Raw genomic sequence first — 18,807 nt, 5'->3', positions numbered from 1 at the left:
TCAAGGCCTTGAAACTACATAGTGAATTCCAGTCAGCTTGGACCAGAATGAAACCCTACTTCAGAAAAACAAAACAAAACAAAACAACTAGCTGGGCATAGTGGCGCACGCCTTTAATCCCAGCACTCAAGAGGCAGAGGTAGGCAGACTGCCATGAATTCAAGGCAACCCTGAGATTACATAGTAAATTCCAGGTCACCCTGAACTAATGTGAGACCTTACCTCAAAAAAGCCCAAGAATGGACTGGAGAGATGGCCTAGCGGTTAAGCGCTTGCCTGTGAAGCCTAAGGACCCCGGGTTGAGGCTCGGTTCCCCAGGTCCCACATTAGCCAGATGCACAAGGGGGCACATGCATCTGGAGTTCGTTTGCAGTGGCTGGAAGCCCTGGTGCGCCCATTCTCTCTCTCTCTCCCTCTATCTGCCTTTCTCCCTGTGTCTGTCGCTCTCAAATAAATAAATAAATAATAAACAAAAAATATTAAAAAAGAAAAAGAAAACTAAAAATTACCCAGCACTCAGGAGGTAGAGGTAGGAAGATTACTGTGAGATCAAGGCCACTTTGAGGCTACATAGTGAATCCCGGGTAAGCCTGTGCTACATCAAGACCCTACCTCAAAAAAAAAAAAAAAAAAAAAAAAAAAGAAAGAAAAGGCCAGGGCTGGAGAGATGGCTCAGCAGTTAAGGTTCTTGCCTGCAAAGCCCAACAACTCAGGTTTGGTGCCCTAGTACCCACATACCCACATAAAGACAGCTGCACAAAGTAGAGCATGCATCTAGAGTCCATTTGCAGTGGCTAGAGGCCCTGGTGCAACCATTCTCTGTTTCTTACTCTCTCTGCTTGCAAAATTTAAAAAAAAAAAAAAATAGGCCATAAACCAGTCATAGGGGTGCAAGCCTTTAATCCCAGAACTTGGAAGCAGAGACAGGAGGACTGCCATGAGTTGAGATCAACCTGGGTTAGACACTACCTCGAGAAAAAAAAAAAAAAATAGGGTGGCCATGGTGATGCACACCTGTAATCCTAGCACTTGGGAAGCAGAGACAGGAGAATAAGGAATTCAAGGTCATCCTTGGCTACTACTCAGGGAGTCTGAGGCTAGCTTGGCTACATAGATTTTACCTCACAAAACATTTTTAGCACCTCCCCCCCCCCCAAAAAAACAACTTTATAATGCTACAAACCCTTCAAGTATTTGTCAATGACTAGAATTCTCATCCTGGAAATGGAGAATGATATAGCCACTTTGGAAACAACCAGATTTTCTTACAAGAATAAATATTGTCTAAGATTACCAATTTCACTCACAGGCTTTTATAAAAGAAAAATCAGAAAATGTTTTCACATAGTCTTTCACAAGAATGCCCATGGCAATTTTATTGTTAATAGTTAGAAAAACAAAAGCCAAGGAATAGAAGAACTGTTAAGTGTCTCTCTTTTTCTCTCTCTCTCACAAATAAATAAAATTTAAATTTAAGATAGATTAAAAATCAATAAATTAGCTGGGCATGGTGGTACACACCTTTAATCCCAGCACTTGGGAGGCAGAGGTAGGAGGATTGCTGTGAGTTCAAGGCCACCCTGAGGCTACCTAGTGAATTCCAGGTCAGCCTGGGCTAGATTGAGACCCTGCCTTGAAAAAACAAAAAAAAAACTTGGGTCTGATCCTGTCTCATCCAACATGGCTATCAGTGACCCTCCCCAGCAGGAACTTCCTACTTCTTCCTCAGTTTAGTTTCTCTAGGTCAGCCCCTTGAACCAATGGATCAATCAGTTCTCTCCTCACATACCTGAGTCTAGAAACAAGGCACATCCTAATTGGAAGTCTGATCCATACAAAGAAGGTTACCTACATGACTCAGCTCTCTCTTTTGCCTATGCTCTGGCTTGAGTACACATCAGTCTGTCTCTCCTCTTCTTAGCCTGGGAAGGAGAGAGCACTTTTCTCAGCCTGGGTACTTCCCTGCTTGCCTTCTGCCTGTGTCTGCTTTAAGGTAGCTTCTCACATTGATTACATGTATGATTTTTCTTTGTTCTGTGTCCTTCACTATTTCTTTTTTGTTTTATTTCTTGTCTTTTTATTTCCCCCAAGGTAGGGTCTCTACCCCAGGCTGACCTGGAACTCACTCTATAGTCCCAGGTTGGTCTTGCACTCACAGCAACCCTCCTACCTCTGCCTCCCAAGTGCTGGGAATAAAGGTTTATACGACCATGGCCAGCTGCTTCACTATTTCTTAATCTTCTTTGGTCTTTTTGTTGTTGTTGTGTTGACAACTTCCATGACTGTAAACAATATCCCATGGTAATTCCCTCCCTCCCACTTTCCCCTCTGAAACTCCATTCTTCAAAATATCTCCCCCAATCAGTGTCTCTTGTATTTTTTACTTATTTATTATTATTTTATTATTTTTTTTTTTTTGCTTGTTTGTTTTTCAAAGTAGAGTCTCACTCCAGCCTAGGCTGACCTAGAATTCACTATGTAGTCTCAGGCTGTGATTAAAGATGTGTGCCACCACATCCAGCAGAACCAGTTTTCTTTTGAAATAACCAAGAGGAAATCTAAACTCTACCTAACAACATGTGAAATGCTTTCATTAGAAGGTAACCAAAATAAAGCCAGGTCTGGTGGTAGGCCTGTAATCTCAGCTCCTGAGAAGGCTAAACCAGAAGGACTGCACTTAAGAAATCTGTCAGACCTCCGGAGTGAGTGCTAGGCCTGTCAGGAAAAAAAATATATCTAATCTCAAAAGTAAAACCCACAGCCACTTCTCATTTGTTTGTTTATTTGTTTGTTTGTTTGTTTGTTTGTCTGAAGATCTCACTCTAGCCCAGGCTGACCTGGAGTTCACTACGGAGTCTCAGGATGGCCTCAAACTCATGGATTCTCCTAACCTCTGCCTCCAGAATTCTGGGATTAAAGGTGTGCACCAGGCCTGGCTTTGATTTTTTTTTTCTTTTTTCTTTTTTTTTTTTTTTTTGGTTTTTCTAAGGTAGGGTCTCACTCTAGCTCAGGCTGACCTGGAATTCACTATGTATTCTCAAGGTGGCCTCGAACTCTCGGCAATCCTCCTACCTCTGCCTCCCAAGTGCTGGGATTAAAGGCGTGCGCCACCACACCCGGCATGATTTTTGTTTTTTCTAAGTAGTGTCTCACTACTCTAAGCAGAACTGGAACTCACTTTATAGCCCCAGGCTGGCCACAAACTCACTTCTAATCCCCATACCTCAGCCTCCTAAGTGCTAGGATGAAAGATGTATGCCATCACAGCCAGCTCAGAATTCTAGACTTTTTAAAAGTATTTTTTATTTATTTGCAAGCAGAGAAAGACAGAGAGACTGAGACAGACAGAATGGTTACACCAGAGGTTCTAGTCACCAAATGCCAGATGCACATGCCACTTTGTGCATATGTGAGTACTAGGGACTCAAACCCAGGCTGCCAGGCTTTGCAACCAAGTGCCTTAACTGCTGAGCCATCTCTCCAGACCATATCCAGAACCATATTTTTAATTAATCTTATTTATATATTCTCTATAAATGTGTTATTTTATTATTTTTTAAGATATTGAGACCTACAGCATTTCCATGGCATCTTAAACACTAGAGGGCAAATATCAATGCGTACTCAACACAAATCCAATTTAGAAATCCTCAGATTATATATGAGGGTTAGGAACCTGTTATGTCAAAATGACTAGCAGTTTTTTCTCCTCACCTTTGTGACTCTCTATCTGGAATGTTCTCTATCCCCATCACCACCTTCAGAAATCCTACCATAAGTAACTTCCTTCACTGTTCAGCCTGCCTCAATTTGTACTAGCTAGAAGACACATATTCTTTTTTGTTTTTTTTTTTTTTAATTTCATTTTTATTTATTTGAGACAGAGAAATGGGTGTGCCAGAGCCTCCATCCATAGCAAATGAAGTCCAGATGCATGCACCATCTTATATATCTGGCCTACGTGCGTCCTAGGGAATTGAATTTGGGTTCTTTGGCATTGAAGGCAAGCACCTTAATCACTAAGCCATCTCTATAGCCCTAAAAGAGACATATTCTTCAAGTCCCATAATGAACTTGCTCTGCCATATTTACCAACTTATCACTTAGACTACTTTTTCTTCTCTGCCAAATAATAAACATCTTGGGGCACCAACCATCCTCTTCCACCCAAATCCTCCAAATCATCAAGCATTATGCCCTGCACATAAGGAGGCATCAATATATGCACACAAAATATACAAGACTAGAGGAATTATTTTAGGTAAAAGTATTCATATCCAGGAGTGGTGTTACACACCTTTAATCCAAACACTCAGGAGGCTGAGGAAGGAGGATTGGTGTGAGTTTGAGGGCAGCCTGACACTAATTCTAGATCAGCCTGGGCTAGAGCAAGACCCTACTTCAAAAAACAAAAACAACAACAAAAAGTTATCATAATTGGGGCTGGAGAGATGGCTTACTGGTTAAGATGTTTGCTTGTGAAGCCTAAGGACTCAGGTTTGATTCCCTAGTATCCACATACTCCAGATGCACAAGGAGGCACAAACATCTGGAATTTGTTTACAGTGGCATACCCATCCTATCTGCCTCTTTCTCTCCCTCTCCCTCAAATAAATATTTTTTAAAATTTATCATGATTGTTTATAGAACATTAATAATGTAAAATTACTTAAAGAAAAAAATAAATATTAACAGAAAAAATAGATAATTGATAGCACTGACCCTTGGTGGCCCAATAATCATGCCTGTCCACCTTGTAAGTGTCATGTCTTCATCATCTTCGAGGCCCCAGCTAACCGTACCATCACCCACTCCTTTTTGTCCTTCTTCCAGTTCTTCCAACAAGCGAAAATTACGAGGAACTTTAACTCCTAGAGAAAAGAACGTGAATGTAAATGTAAAAAGCTCATAATTAGAAGAGTTACACATTTAAATTTAACTTTTCCAGATTCATTTTTATAATCTCCCCTATAGACAATTCCTTTTAAAAAGCATTCTGGGGCTTGGGAGATGGTTCAGCGGTTAAGGCACTTGCCTTCAGAGCCTAAGGACCTGAGTTCAATTCCCCAATACTTATGTGGAGCCAGATGCACAAAGTGGTGCATGCATCTGGAGTCCCTTTGCAGGAGCTAGAAGCCTTCGCATACCCATACTCTCCCTCTCTGTTTGCAAACAAATAAAGGAATCACCACAAAATGAAAATTTCCCCTATGTGAAGTTTGGGTACCTAGCTAAGGACTCTGGTATCAAATAAGGACTCAATTAACTACAGTACTGTGGGGCGTTGATGGTATAGTGGGAAGCACAGCTGCCTTTCAATTAACTACAGTTAATTTTTAATGAGAATTTCATTCTGTCTTAGAAAATGTACCAAGTAGTAAGGTTTTCTAGAATACTGATGCCCTGCCTCACTAGTCCCTACTATTCCCATTTTCCCTTAGGGCTCCTGGCCCTAACCAATGGTTCACAACTTCTACCAGGTTAGCATCATCACTCAACTATCACTTAGGATTTAAGAACAAATCACCTTATGTTCCTAATGGTTTCCCAGGAGGCTCCTTTTACTCCCTGCCCTAATCTAGCAAAGGCTTCATTATCCACTAACCCTTCATATTTCCACTCAACATCACATTTTTCTACTCTTTGCATCCCAACATGTAACTGTATTCCCAGAATCTTTTTTTTTTTAAGTTTCTATTCTTTCTCAATGAACTTGATCTCTACCATCATTCTGATCACAAATCTTCCAATTTTCTATAAGCTTTGCTAGGATAACTGGACAGGATATTACTAAAGGACAAGTCTTCCATGCTCTCAACAGTCCCTGACATGAACCCTCCCCCAACACCAAACACATTCTACAAAATATATGTAAATGCCCTCCACATCCTCCACCACAGAATTTGAAGGCAGACATAAAAACAAACGTCTCCTTCAAAACAAATGTATCATTTTTTTATAACCTGTTTCTCCCACTGAAACTAAGACATTTTTCATTATTAACTCACAGGAATTGGATATGTAATTGACATATTCTGAAAAGCCAACAGATATTTTAAATTTATTTATTTATTACAGAGACAAAGAGAGAGGAGGAGGAGGAAGAGAATGTGGGTATGCCAGGGCCTCTAGCCACTGCAAACAAACTCCAGGCACATGTGCCACCATGTGCATCTGCCTTACATGGGTTCTGAGGAATCAAACCTGGGTCCTTAGGCTTCACAGGCATAGGCCTTAACCACTAAGCCAGCCTGGCCGCCTGCCTGTCTGCCTGCACATGTTCTCTCTCTCTCTCTTTTTCTTCCTCTCTCTCTCTCTCTCGTCCAATATTGTAACTTTATTTATTTGTTTGTTTTTTCAAGATAGGGTCACTCTAGCAGGCTAACCTGGAATTCACTATGGGGTCTCAGGGTGGCCTTGAACTCATGGCAATCCTCCTAACTCTGCTTCCGGAGTGCTGAGATTAAAGGCACATGGCACCACCCCCAACTAAATAATGGTAGCACATGCTTTTAATCCCAGCACTCAGGAGGCACAGGTGGAGGATAACCAGTTCAGGACCTCCCTGAGACTACATAGTGAATCCTAGAGCAGCCTAGGCTAGGGCAAAAAAACCTACCTCGAAAAAAAAAAAAAGAAATCAGCTATTTGCAAGCAGAGAGAGAAGAGAGACAGAATGGGCCAGCCAGGGCCTCTAGCCACTGCAAACCAACTTGAGATAAATGTGCCATTTTGTGCATCTGCCTTTACATGGGTACTGGGAAATTAAACCTGGGTCATTAGGCTTTGTAGGCAAGTGCCTTAACAGCTGAGTCATCTCTCTAACCCAATCTAAACTTAAAAAAAATATATATATATACACACACACACACACACACACACACATACATACATACATACATACATATATACATACACACACACATACATACATACACATACAAGGAGAGAATGGGCACACTAGGGCCTGCAACTGCTGCAAATGAACTCCAGATGCATGTGTCACTTTGTGCGTCTGGCTTTAAATGGTACTGGAGAAGTGAACCCAGGTTGGTAGGCTTTGCAGGCAAGTGCCTTAACCATTGGACCATCTCTCTAGCCCTGAAAATTTCAGCTATTTTTTTAATTGACAAGTTACATAATTGTAAACAATATCCCCTGGTAGTTTGCTCCCTCCCCTGAAAATTTAAACTTTTTAAAAATTTTTTACTGGGCTGGAGGGATGGCTTAGCAGTTAAGGTATTTGCTAGCAAAGCCAAAGCACCCAGATTCAATTCCCCAGGACCCACGTTAGCAAGATGCACAGGGGGCACATATGTCTGGAGTTTGTCTGCAGTGGCTGGAGGCCCTGGAGTACCCATTCTCTCTCCTTCTTTCTCTGTCAAATAAATAAATAATTTTTTTAAAATGTTATTGCTGAAGACTCCACATGCTTGTGCTGCCAGCTCACTGAGAAGTCAAGATGGAGATGAGCTGAAAACCTTCTCCCTATAGACCAGCTGATAGAAAGCTTAAAAAAATATATGCTGCATGCAGTCCTATAGGAGAGAGTGGTCATCAGTGAAGATAACAACATCAGTGGACTCTGTAAGCCTTAAGTTTGGCCAGCTAGGCCAAATGAGCCAACGGGTGCAAGAGTGGCATGTCTGTTATGCAGAAAACCAACCACTCAAAAATAGTACTGGAGGCCTGTTCCACAGGAGTGTATACATGCTTGATACTGAAAATCTAAGATGGGGGAAGTCATGAGCCCTAAAGGTGTAACCCCTGCTGGTGTCTGCCTAAATGCATACATTATGCTCACCAAATGGTCCACTAAGCACTTCTCTTACTTTTTATACCCATATAGTAATGCTACTCTCACTACTGGGTTACAGAAGCTTCTCTTTTCAGATGGTGGTGACCTCTGGGATGACTCAAAAGGCACCATAGTATTGAGAAGTGACAGAGGAGTGCTCAGCACTGCAATATCTCTATCACACCTTCCAAGGCTCAAGGTCCATTGCAGAAGAGGTGGCAGAAAGAATATAAGAGCCTCAGGGAGATCCCTGATGCCCCCAAAACATTATAGGCCATTGCCTAGACCCTTGGTTTCTCACCAGGAGTAGATAGTAAGACCCTATTGCTGAAGACACCACATACTTGGGCTGCAAGGCCACTGAGAAATCCTGCTGGAACTGATAACCTCCTCCATGTAGATCAGCTGACAGAAGCGTGAAGGAGCCACTCTGCATGCAGTTCAATGGAAGAGAGACAAATCAGCAGTGAAGATACTCAACAGCGGACACTCCAAGCCTTGTATTTGGCCAGCCAGGCTAAATGAGCCAACGAGTGCAATAATGGCACTCTGTCATGGTGGAAAACTGCCCTCTAATTGGACTGGAGGCCCACTCCATGGGAGGGAATACATCCCTGATACTGAAAACTTAAAACAGGTGTAGTCATGAGCCCTAGGGGGTGTAACATCTACTACTGTCTGGCTAAATGTATATACTATGGCCATCAAACTGCCCAGTAAGCACTTCTCTTAAAGTTCATACCCTTGTATTAATGCTATTCTCACTTTTGGTATAGAATCTTCTCTTTTCAGATGTCAGTGACCTGAGGAAGACTCAGAGGGCATCGAGGTGCTGGAAAGAAGTGACCGGAGTGCTCAGTACAGTAATATCTCTATTACCCCTTCCAAGGCTCAGGGTCTAATGCAGAAGAGGTGGCAGAAAGAATGTAAGATCCAAAGGAAGGGTAGGACTCCTTACAATGTGTTTCCCCCAGACACAAAATGGCCTGGATATCCATGACCTCACAGTGCCCGACACTACCTACACAAGACCATCATAATAGGAGGAAAAGGTCATGACATCAAAATAAGAGGGACTGATTGACAGGGGGAGGGGATATGATGGAGAATGGTGTTTCAAAGGGGAAAGTGAGGAGAAGGAATGTATTAACATGGGATATATATTTTTTCTTTTCAATTTTTTTTTAATTAACAACTTCCATGATTATAAAAAGTATCCCATGGTAGATGTCAAGACCTTTTCCTCCTATTATGATGGTCTTGTGTAGGTAGTGTCGGGTACTGTGAGGTCATGGATATGAAGGCCATTTTGTGTCTGGGGGGAGCACATTGTAAGGAGTCCTACCCTTCCTTTGGATCTTACATTCTTTCTGCCACCTCTTCCGCAATAGACCCTGAGCCTTCAAAAGTGTGATAGAGATATTACGGTACTGAGCACTCCGGTCACTTCTTCCCAGAACCACTATGCCCTCTGAGTCATCCCCAGGTCACTGCCATCTGAAAAGAGAAGATTCAATACCAAAAGTGAGAATAGCATTAATATAACGGTATGAACATTAAGAGAAGGGCTTACTTGGCAGTTTGATAAGCATAGTATACACATTTAGTCAGACAGCAACAGATGTTACACCCCTAGGGCTCATGACTACCCCTGTTTTAAGTTTTCAGTATCAGGGATGTATTCCCTCCCATGGAGTAGGCCTCCAGTCTAATTAGAAAGCAGTTGGTTTCCACCATGACAGACATACCACTATTAACCCGTTAGCTCATTTCACCTGGGGGGGCCAAAACTATGGGATATTCTTTTATAATCATGGAAGTTATTAATTAAAAAATTTTTTGAAAAGAAAAAAAAAAACAATGTAAGAGCCAAAGGAAGGGTAGGATTGCTTACACTGCAATCTTCCAGACATAAAATGGCCTGGATATCCATGATCTCACAATGCTTGGCACTACCTACACAAGACTTTTATAACAGGAAGAAAAGATGATGACTTGGCCTGTGCTCTCAGATCATGAGGCCACTGGAGATGATGGGACACTTCTACACTGGCCCCCTGGTAAGTCACTTGTCTTCCTGAGCAGGGAGGATATGGAGACCCAAACAAAATTGGTGTACAGTCTGAAACAGGAGAATCACAATTGAGGAGCAATCACTCCTCCTGACTTCACAAAGAAGGGAAAACTACTTGGCCACCATGGCCCTGACTCATCCTAACAGACAAAAGACACCACTAAGCTATAGGGCTACTCCTGTGTCCCTAAAGTCTCTTTGGAGAACCACTAGTGACCTCCAAAACTAATCCTAAGTTAAAATTTGGCTATCTGCATGTTCTTAAATACTCAGAGAGAAATGTATAACCAAAAAAAACCCACCTTACATATATATTAAGTAACACAAGAGCTTTCTAAGAGGGGAAACAAATATGAAGACATCTTTTCCCCATAGTTCTAATTCTGTAATAAAGAAAAACTATAGGGATTTTCCACTCACACTGGAGCTCTGCACAAACTCTAGAAACGTGAAGGGAGAATGGCAGTGAACAACGGAGGAGCAGATCACAAGGTAGCAGAACACATGGAACAGGGAAAGAACTACAGCAACATCGGCAGCCTCCCCTCCCCCACCACCAGTGACCTGAGCACGACAACTTGAACTGACAGTAGGACCCAGGCAGGAGCGGAGGTAACTGGGATTACACCAGGGAAGGGTCTCACCTGCCCACAAGCTGACTTGGAACCCTCAACAGATCAGAAATATCTTACCCACCTTGTTGTCAGGATTAAGGGTGTGGGTGGGGCCCCACACACCCGAAGAGACAGTTAGAGGATCTGCTTGTCATAATACCTACTCTTGGATAAATACTCTGAGCTGTTTTTCATTGAAAGTGTATACTGTTTAGTTAAATTGTGGAAACTATCTGTATTTGGTTCCATTCAGCCTACTCGGAATACTCATAGCAGGCAAACCCAACACCTAGGGTCACTTTTGTAGATACTGTGAGAGTCTTGAGAGCCATACCTAATGCCTTAAGCTCATACCCTGAAGTTATATAACATCAGATTGACTGATACATCTAATAATACCCAGCTAACTAGAAAATCCAATCATTAGATAATCCAGAATGCAAAAATATATATATTATAGCACAAGAAACACCAAAAATCAAGATAATATAAATCCACCAAAAAGTATTAATGTATCAGAAATGACCTCCAGTCAGAACGAGTTAGAGGAAATGCCTGAGAAAGATTTCAAAAGAATGATTATAAATATATTCAAAGAAGTCAAAGAAGAAATCAAATGAATGGAAGAGGAAATCAAAGTAATCAAAAAAAAAAAAAAAACACAGGAAACCAATTTGATGAAATAAAGAGGTCAATACAAGACATGAATAAGGAAATAGAAATAATAAAGAAAAACCAGTCCGAATTACTAGCAATGAAGAACACAGGTAATGAAATAAAAAACTCTGTAGAAAATCTCACCAGTAGAATGGATGAAGGAGAGGACAGAATATCTAAGATAGAAAACCAGGTGGCAGATCTAATACAGTCCAACAAAGACAACGACAAACTAATAGACAAGTATGAGTGGGAATTTCAAGATATTCGGGACACTTTGAAAAGATCAAACATAAGAATTCAGGGCATAGTAGAAGGAGAAGAATTTCACTCCAAAGGCATAGTAGGCATCCTCAACAAAATCATAGAAGAAAACTTCCCCCAAATTAGGAAAGAGATACCAATGCAGATACAGGAATCCTTTAGAACACCAGCCAGACAAAATCTGGGAAGACCCTCTCCTCGCCATATTATAAGCAAACTACCAAACACACAAACCAAAGAAAAAATATTGAAAGCAATCAGAGAGAAAAATCAAGTTACCTACAAAGGCAAGCCTATCAGGATCACAGCAGATTACTCAACACAAACTTTAAAAGCCTTGCAGTAATGTATTCCAAGTTGTGAAATATGACAACTGTCAATGAAGGTTACTTTATCCTGTAAAGCTATCTATTCAAATAGACGGAGAAATAAGGAAATTCCACAACAAAAGCAAGCTAAAGGAATATTTGAAGACAAAACCAGCTGTACAGAAAATATTTAACGAATCCTCCATGCTGAAGAAAAAAAAAGCATACATATAAGGAATGGGGAAAAAACAAACAATACTCAAATACTAGTTAATACAAGAGAGCAAAGACAAAATCAGAACTACAAAAGAATGGCAAATATTAATAAACATGTTTCAGTATTATCTCTTAATATCAATGGCCTCAATGCCCCAACCAAAAGGCATATGTTTGCAGACTGGGTTAAAAAGCAGGATCCTTCAATTTGTTGCCTCCAAGAAACCCACCTTTCTACAAGGGATAAACACTATCTTAGGGTGAAAGGTTCAAAAACAGTGTTTCAAGCAAATGGACCTCGAAAATAAGCAGGGGTTGCTATCCTAATATCTGACAAGGTAGACTTCAGTGCAACATTAGTTAAGGAAGGCCACTTAATATAGATTAAAGGCACCCTCCAACAGGAGGACATTACAATCCTAAACATATATGCACCTAACATGGGGGCTCAAACAAACACTATTAGAACTAAGGTGACAGATAACACCAAACACAGTGGTAGTGGGTGACTTCAACACCCCACTCTCATCAATTGACAGGTCATCCTGGGAAAAAATAAACAGAGAGGCATCTGGACTAAATGAATTCATAGAAGGAATGGACTTTATAGATAGCTACAGGACATTTCATCCAAATGCTGCAGAATATACATTCTTTTTAACACATGGAACATTCTTTAAAATAGACCATATATTAGGACACAAAGCAAATCTTAACAAATACAGGAAAATTGAAATAATTTCTTGCATTCTATCTGACCACAATGGAATCAAACTACAAATCAATAGCAAGAAAGGCTATAGAGCATACATGAAATCATGGAAACTAAACAACACACTACTAAATGATGAATGGGTCAATGAAGAAATCAAAAAGGAAATCAAAAAACTTATAGAGTCAAACAATAATGAGAACACTACATACCAAAATCTCTGGGACTCAATGAAGGCAGTTCTAAGAGGTAAATTTATAGCTTTAAGTGCCTACATTAAGAAATTAGAAGGCTCGCAAGTAAATGACCTAATGCTTTACCTTAAAGCCTTGGAAAAAGAAGAACAAGGCAAACCAAAAATCAGTAGACGGGAAGAAATAATAAAGACTAGGGAAGAAATTAATGAAATAGAAACCAAAATAAAACAATTCAAACAATCAATGAAACAAAGAGTTGGTTCTTTGAAAGGATAAACAAGATTGATAAAACCTTAGCAAATCTGCCCCAAAGAAAGAGAGAAGAGACACAAATCAATAAAATTAGAGATGAAAAAGGTAACATCACAGCAGACGCCAGAGAAATTAAAAAAATCATAGGGACATATTATAAAAGCATATACTCCACAAAGTATGAAAATCTGAAAGAAATAGATGATTTCCTTGATTTATATGACCTACCTAAATTAAATCAAGATAAAATTAATCACTTAAATAGACCTATAACAAGCATGGAGATACAAGCAGTTATCAAAAATGTCCCAACAAAAAAAGCCCAGGCCCAGATGGATTCACTGGTGAATTTTATCAGACTTTCAGGGAAGAACTAACACCACTGCTTCTTAAGCTTTTCCATAAAGTAGAAAAAGAAGGAATCCTTTCAAAATCCTTCTATGATGCCAGCATCACCCTGACAGCAAAACCAGGCAAAGATAGAACAAAAAATTAAAATTATAGACCAATCTCCCTCATGAACATAGATGCAAAAATTCTCAACAAAATAGTGGCAAACAGATACAATAATATATCAGATGCCTGTCTCGTTATGGGTATGGCTTTAACTGTGTAGTGGGGAATCAAACTGGGGCTAGTGGGCTTTGATAGCAAGCACATTTAATTACCCAAGCCATCTCCTCAGCCTGGGTATTTTTATTTAATGTTTGATTTGTGTGTTTATTTGTGAGAGAGTGAGAGAGAGAGAGAAAGGCAGATAAAAACAGAGAGAATGGCATGCCAGGGCCTCTAGCCACTGCAAATAAACTCCAGAAAAATATGCCACCTTGTACAATGGCTTTCTGTGGGTTCTGGGGAACTGAACCTGAGTTTTTAGGCTTTACAGGGAAGTACCTTAATCACTGAACCATCTCTCCAGCCCTTATTTATTTATTTATAAATTCAAATTTATTTTATTTTGATTTGATTTTTTAAGAAATGGTCTCATTCTAGCCCAGGCTCACCTGGAACTCACTCTGTAGCCCCAACTGGCCTTGAACTCATGCAGATCTTTCTACCTCTGCCTCCCAAGTGCTAGGATTAAATGTGTGGTTCACCGCCCCAGACTATTTTGTGTGGGGGGAAGAAAGCCAGATGCACAAAGTGATGCATGCATCTGGATTTCATTTATAGTGGCTGGAAGCCCTAGCATGCCCATTCTCTCTCTCTTTCTCTCAAGAAATAAAGCATTTAAAAACTTAAAAAAAAAAAAAAAAGAATATTATCAGAAAGAACATCTACTGTGACCAAGTAGGCTTTATCCCAGAGATGCAGGGATAGTTCAACATATGCAAATCGATAAATCTAATACATTATATAAATGATCTAAAGGACAAAAGTCACATGATCATCTCATTAGATGCAGAGAAAGTGTTTGACAAAATCCACCATCCCTTCACAATAAAAGTCCTACAGAGACTGGGAATAGAAGGAACATATCTCAATATAATAAAGGCTATTTATGACAAGCCTACAGCCAACATATTACTAAATGGGGAAAAACTGGAAGCTATTCCACTAAAATCAGAACAAGGGCTGGAGAGATGGCTTAGCGGTTAAGCGCTTGCCTGTGAAGCCTAAGGACCCTGGTTCGAGGCTCTGTTCCCCAAGTCCCACATTAGCCAGATGCACAAGGGGGCGCACGCATCTGGAGTTTGCAGAGGCTGGAAGCCCTGGCGTGCCCATTCTCTCTCTCTCTCCCTCTGTCTTTCTCTCTGTGTCTGTCGCTCTCAAATAAATAAAAATTAAAAAAATAAATAAATAAATAAATAAAATCAGAACAAGACACGGGGGTCCACTGTCCCCATTTTTATTTAATATAGTATTGGAAGTCTTAGCCATAGCAATAAGGCAAGAGACGCACATAAAAGGGATACAAATTAAAAAAGAGGAAATCAAGTTATCATTATTTGCAGATGACATGATTCTATATATAAAGGACCCTAAAGACTCGACCAGCAAACTGTTAAGAGCTGATAAACACCTACAGCCATGTAGCAGGATACAAAATAAATACACAGAAATCAGCAGCATTCCTATATGCTAACAAAAAAACACACAGAAGATGAAAGCAGAGAATCACTCCCATTCACAATTGCATCAAAGAAAGTAAAGTACCTTGGAATAAACCTAACCATGGAAGTAAAGGATCTCTACAATGAAAACTATAAAACATTCAAGCGAGAAACTGCAGAAGACATCAGGAAATGGAAAAACATCCCTTGTTCGTGGTTTGGAAGAATCAATATTGTGAAAATGGCAATCTTACCAAAAGTAATCTACACATTTAATGCAATCCCCATCAAAATTCCAAAGGCATTCTTCATGAAAATAGAAAAAACAATCCAAAAATTCATTTGGAATCACAAAAAACCTTGAATATCTTAAATAATACTGAGCAACAAAAATAAGGCTGGTGGTATCACCATACCTGATTTTAACCTATAGTATAGAGCCATAGTAACAAAAACAGCATGTAGATCAATGCACACACACACAAAAAAAAACCAGACATGTAGATCAATGGAATATAATAGAGGACCCAGATGTAAGTCCAGGTAGCTATAGCCACCTATATTTGATAAAAATGCCAATGATACTCATTGGAGGATAGACAGCCTCTTCATCAAATGGTCCTGGAAAAACTGGATATGAAAATAGATTCTTCTCTCTATATATACACAAGAATTAAGTCCAGAGCCAGGCGTGGTGGCGCACGCCTTTAATCCCAGCACTCGGGAGGCAGAGGTAGGAGGATTACCATGAGTTCAAGGCCACCCTGAGACTACAGAGTTAATTCCAGGTCAGCCTGGACCAGAGTGAGACCCTACCTCGGAAAAAAAAAAAAAAAGAATTAAGTCCAAATAGTAACAGATCTTAATAACAGATCTGAAACTCTGAAACTGCTAGAGGTAAAAGTAAGGGAAACCCTTTAACATACTGGTCTTGGCAAGGACTTTCTGAATATAACCCCAATTGCTGAGGCAATAAAACCACAGATTAACCACTGGGATCTCATGAAATTACTAAGATTTTGCACTGCAAAGGACACTTACAAAGAGGCAACCTACAGAATGGGAAAAAATCTTTGCCAGCTACATATCTGATAAAATGGGCTGTTGAGCTAAATAGAGCATTCTCAAAAGAAGAAATACGGTTGGCGTATAAGCATCTAAAAAAATGTTCTACATCCCTAGTCATCAGGGAAATGCAGATTAATACTACATTGAGATTCCATCTCACTCCTGTCAGACTGGCTACCATCATGAAAACAAAGGATCATAAATGCTGGCGGGAATGTGGAAAAAGAGGAACCCTTCTACACTGTTGGTGGGAATGCAATCTGGTCCAGCCATTGTGGAAATCAGCGTGGAGGCTCCTAAGACAGCTAAAAATGGATCTACCATATGACCCAGCTATAGCACTCCTAGGCATATCCTAAGGATGCATCCCATTTCCTTTGAAGTACATGCTCAACCATGTTTATTGCCACTCAATTCATAATACCTGGGAAATGGAACCAGCCTAGATGTCCCTCAACTGATGAGTGAATAATGAAGATATGGCACATTTTTACAATGGAGTTCTACTCAGTGGTAAAGAAAAATGAAGTTATGAAGTTTGCAGGAAAATGGATGGATCTGGGAAGGGTTAAGTGAGGTAACCCAGGCCCAGAAAGCCAAGCGCCACATGTTCTCTCTCATATGTGGATCCTAGCTACAGATGATTCTGTGTGAGAAGGAAAAAACTCAGTAGCAGAGGCCAGTAAGTTAAAAAGGGAAAAGAAAGTAAGGGAGGGGGGTACTTAATAGGTTGATATTGTACATATGTAAGTAGAAGAATAGATTAACGGGGGTGAAAAAGCCCAAAGTGAGGTCAGGAGAAGAGATTGAGTAAAGGAAAGGTGGAGGGAGGGCTAATCAAAATCTAAGAGGATGCAAATAAATCATATGGAATCATCCAGTTTCAGACAATGGAACACTCAGGAGCAATAGATCATTGCTAGAAAATTTTCAGTGCCAGGGATGGGATACCTTCCAGTGAGTTGTTGGCCAGAGAGGTGCCTGATGCCCCCAAGACATTATAGGCCATTGCTGAGGCCCTTGGCTTCCCACCAGGAATAGATGGTAAGACCCTATTGCTGAAGACTACACATACTTGAGCTACAAGGCCACTGAGAAATCCTGCTGGAACTGACCTGATAACCTCCTCCATGTAGACCAGCTGACAGAAAGCTGGAAGAAGCCATTTTACATGTAGTTCAATGGGAGAAAGATACACCACCAGTGAAGATACTCAACAGTGGACACTCAAAGCCTTATAATTGGCCAGCCAAGCCAAATGAGCCAATGGGTGCAATAGTGCCACATCTGTCATGGTGGAAACCAACTGCCCTCCAATTGGACTGGAGGCCCGCTCCATGGGAGGGAATACATCCCTGATATTGAAAACTTAAAACAGGGGTGGTCATGAGCCCTAGGGGTGTACCATCTGCTGATGTCTGGAAAAATGTATATACTATGCTTATCAAACTGCACAGTAAGCACTTCTCTTAATATTTATACCCTTATATTAATGGTACTCTCATTTTGGGTAGAGAATCTTCTCTTTTCAGATGTCAGTGACCTTGGGATGACTCAGAAGGTATCACAGTGCTGGAAAGAAGTGACTAGAGTAGTGAGTAACATCTCAATCACACCTTCCAAGGCTCAGGGTCTAAGTGGTGGTGGAAAGAATGTAAGAGCCAAAGGAAGGGTAGGACTCCTTACAAAGTGCTCCCTCCAGACACAAAATGGCCTGGATATCCATGACCTCACAGTGCCTGACACTACCTACACAAGACCATCATAAGAGGAGGAAAAGATTATGACATCAAAATAAAAGAGAGACTGATTGAGATGGGGAAGCGATATGATGGAGAATGGAATTTCAAAGGGTAAAGTGGGGGAGGGAGGGTATTACCATGGGATATTTTTTATAATCATGGAAAATGTTAATGAAAATTGAGGAAAAAAAAAGAAAACCTATAGATGTTCAAAGGGTTATTTTCAAATCTAAAATATTTAAATATGTTCTGAGACCAAAAATTATATTTGTGCAGCCTTTAAATGGTACTCAGTAACTCTCTATTATCAAGGTTAAATGTTGTGTATGTTTCTGATAACTCTGCTAATATCTCATCTGTTTTACAAGCCATGTCAAATACTACTGTGCCATTTAATGAACAGTTCTGGAAGAAAATCTTAGCCAGGTTATCCTCAAATGGTCCTGAGACAATACAAGTCTATCTACCTGAATTCCCTTGACCTCAAAAAGGACCAGTTTGCCATGTGCTCACTTCTGATTAACTCCTTACTTTTATTCTTTCTACCCAATGTTCTCTTCCAAGACTATCTTCATACACTCTGGGGTCCATAAAAATAGTTCCCCTCTCTGGGAGAGACTCTATAACTACAACAAATCCCCACTTCGTGTCCCATTCAGCAGGAAATAGTAAATGATCTGATGTCTTCGTCCCAGTTGCTTAAAGCAGTTGGAGTGTCTTCTCATGAGAAGGAGAAATAAAAGGGGATTAGATCTACTCTTCGCACAACAAGAACAATGCCAAGCCCTGGGAGAACAATGTTGTTTTTATACCAACAATTCAGGCATCATTAGAGATAGCTTGGTCATGGC

At 40.4% G+C, this 18,807-nt stretch overlaps 1 protein-coding gene across 1 annotated transcript in view; it reads right to left on the bottom strand.

The window, feature by feature from the left end:
- Positions 1-18,807, bottom strand: part of Ube2v2 (ubiquitin conjugating enzyme E2 V2) — a 77,373-nt gene that overhangs the window by 37,585 nt on the left and 20,981 nt on the right. The window contains exon 2 of the mRNA XM_004665421.3: positions 4,723-4,871. Within this exon, the coding sequence (XP_004665478.1) occupies positions 4,723-4,871 (149 nt within the window). The remainder of the gene's footprint in view (positions 1-4,722; positions 4,872-18,807) is intronic.

Source organism: Jaculus jaculus, chromosome 2 (genome assembly GCF_020740685.1).
Source record: "Jaculus jaculus isolate mJacJac1 chromosome 2, mJacJac1.mat.Y.cur, whole genome shotgun sequence".
Taxonomy (NCBI): Eukaryota; Metazoa; Chordata; class Mammalia; order Rodentia; family Dipodidae; genus Jaculus; species Jaculus jaculus.
This window is presented reverse-complemented; position numbering and strand designations above follow the sequence as displayed.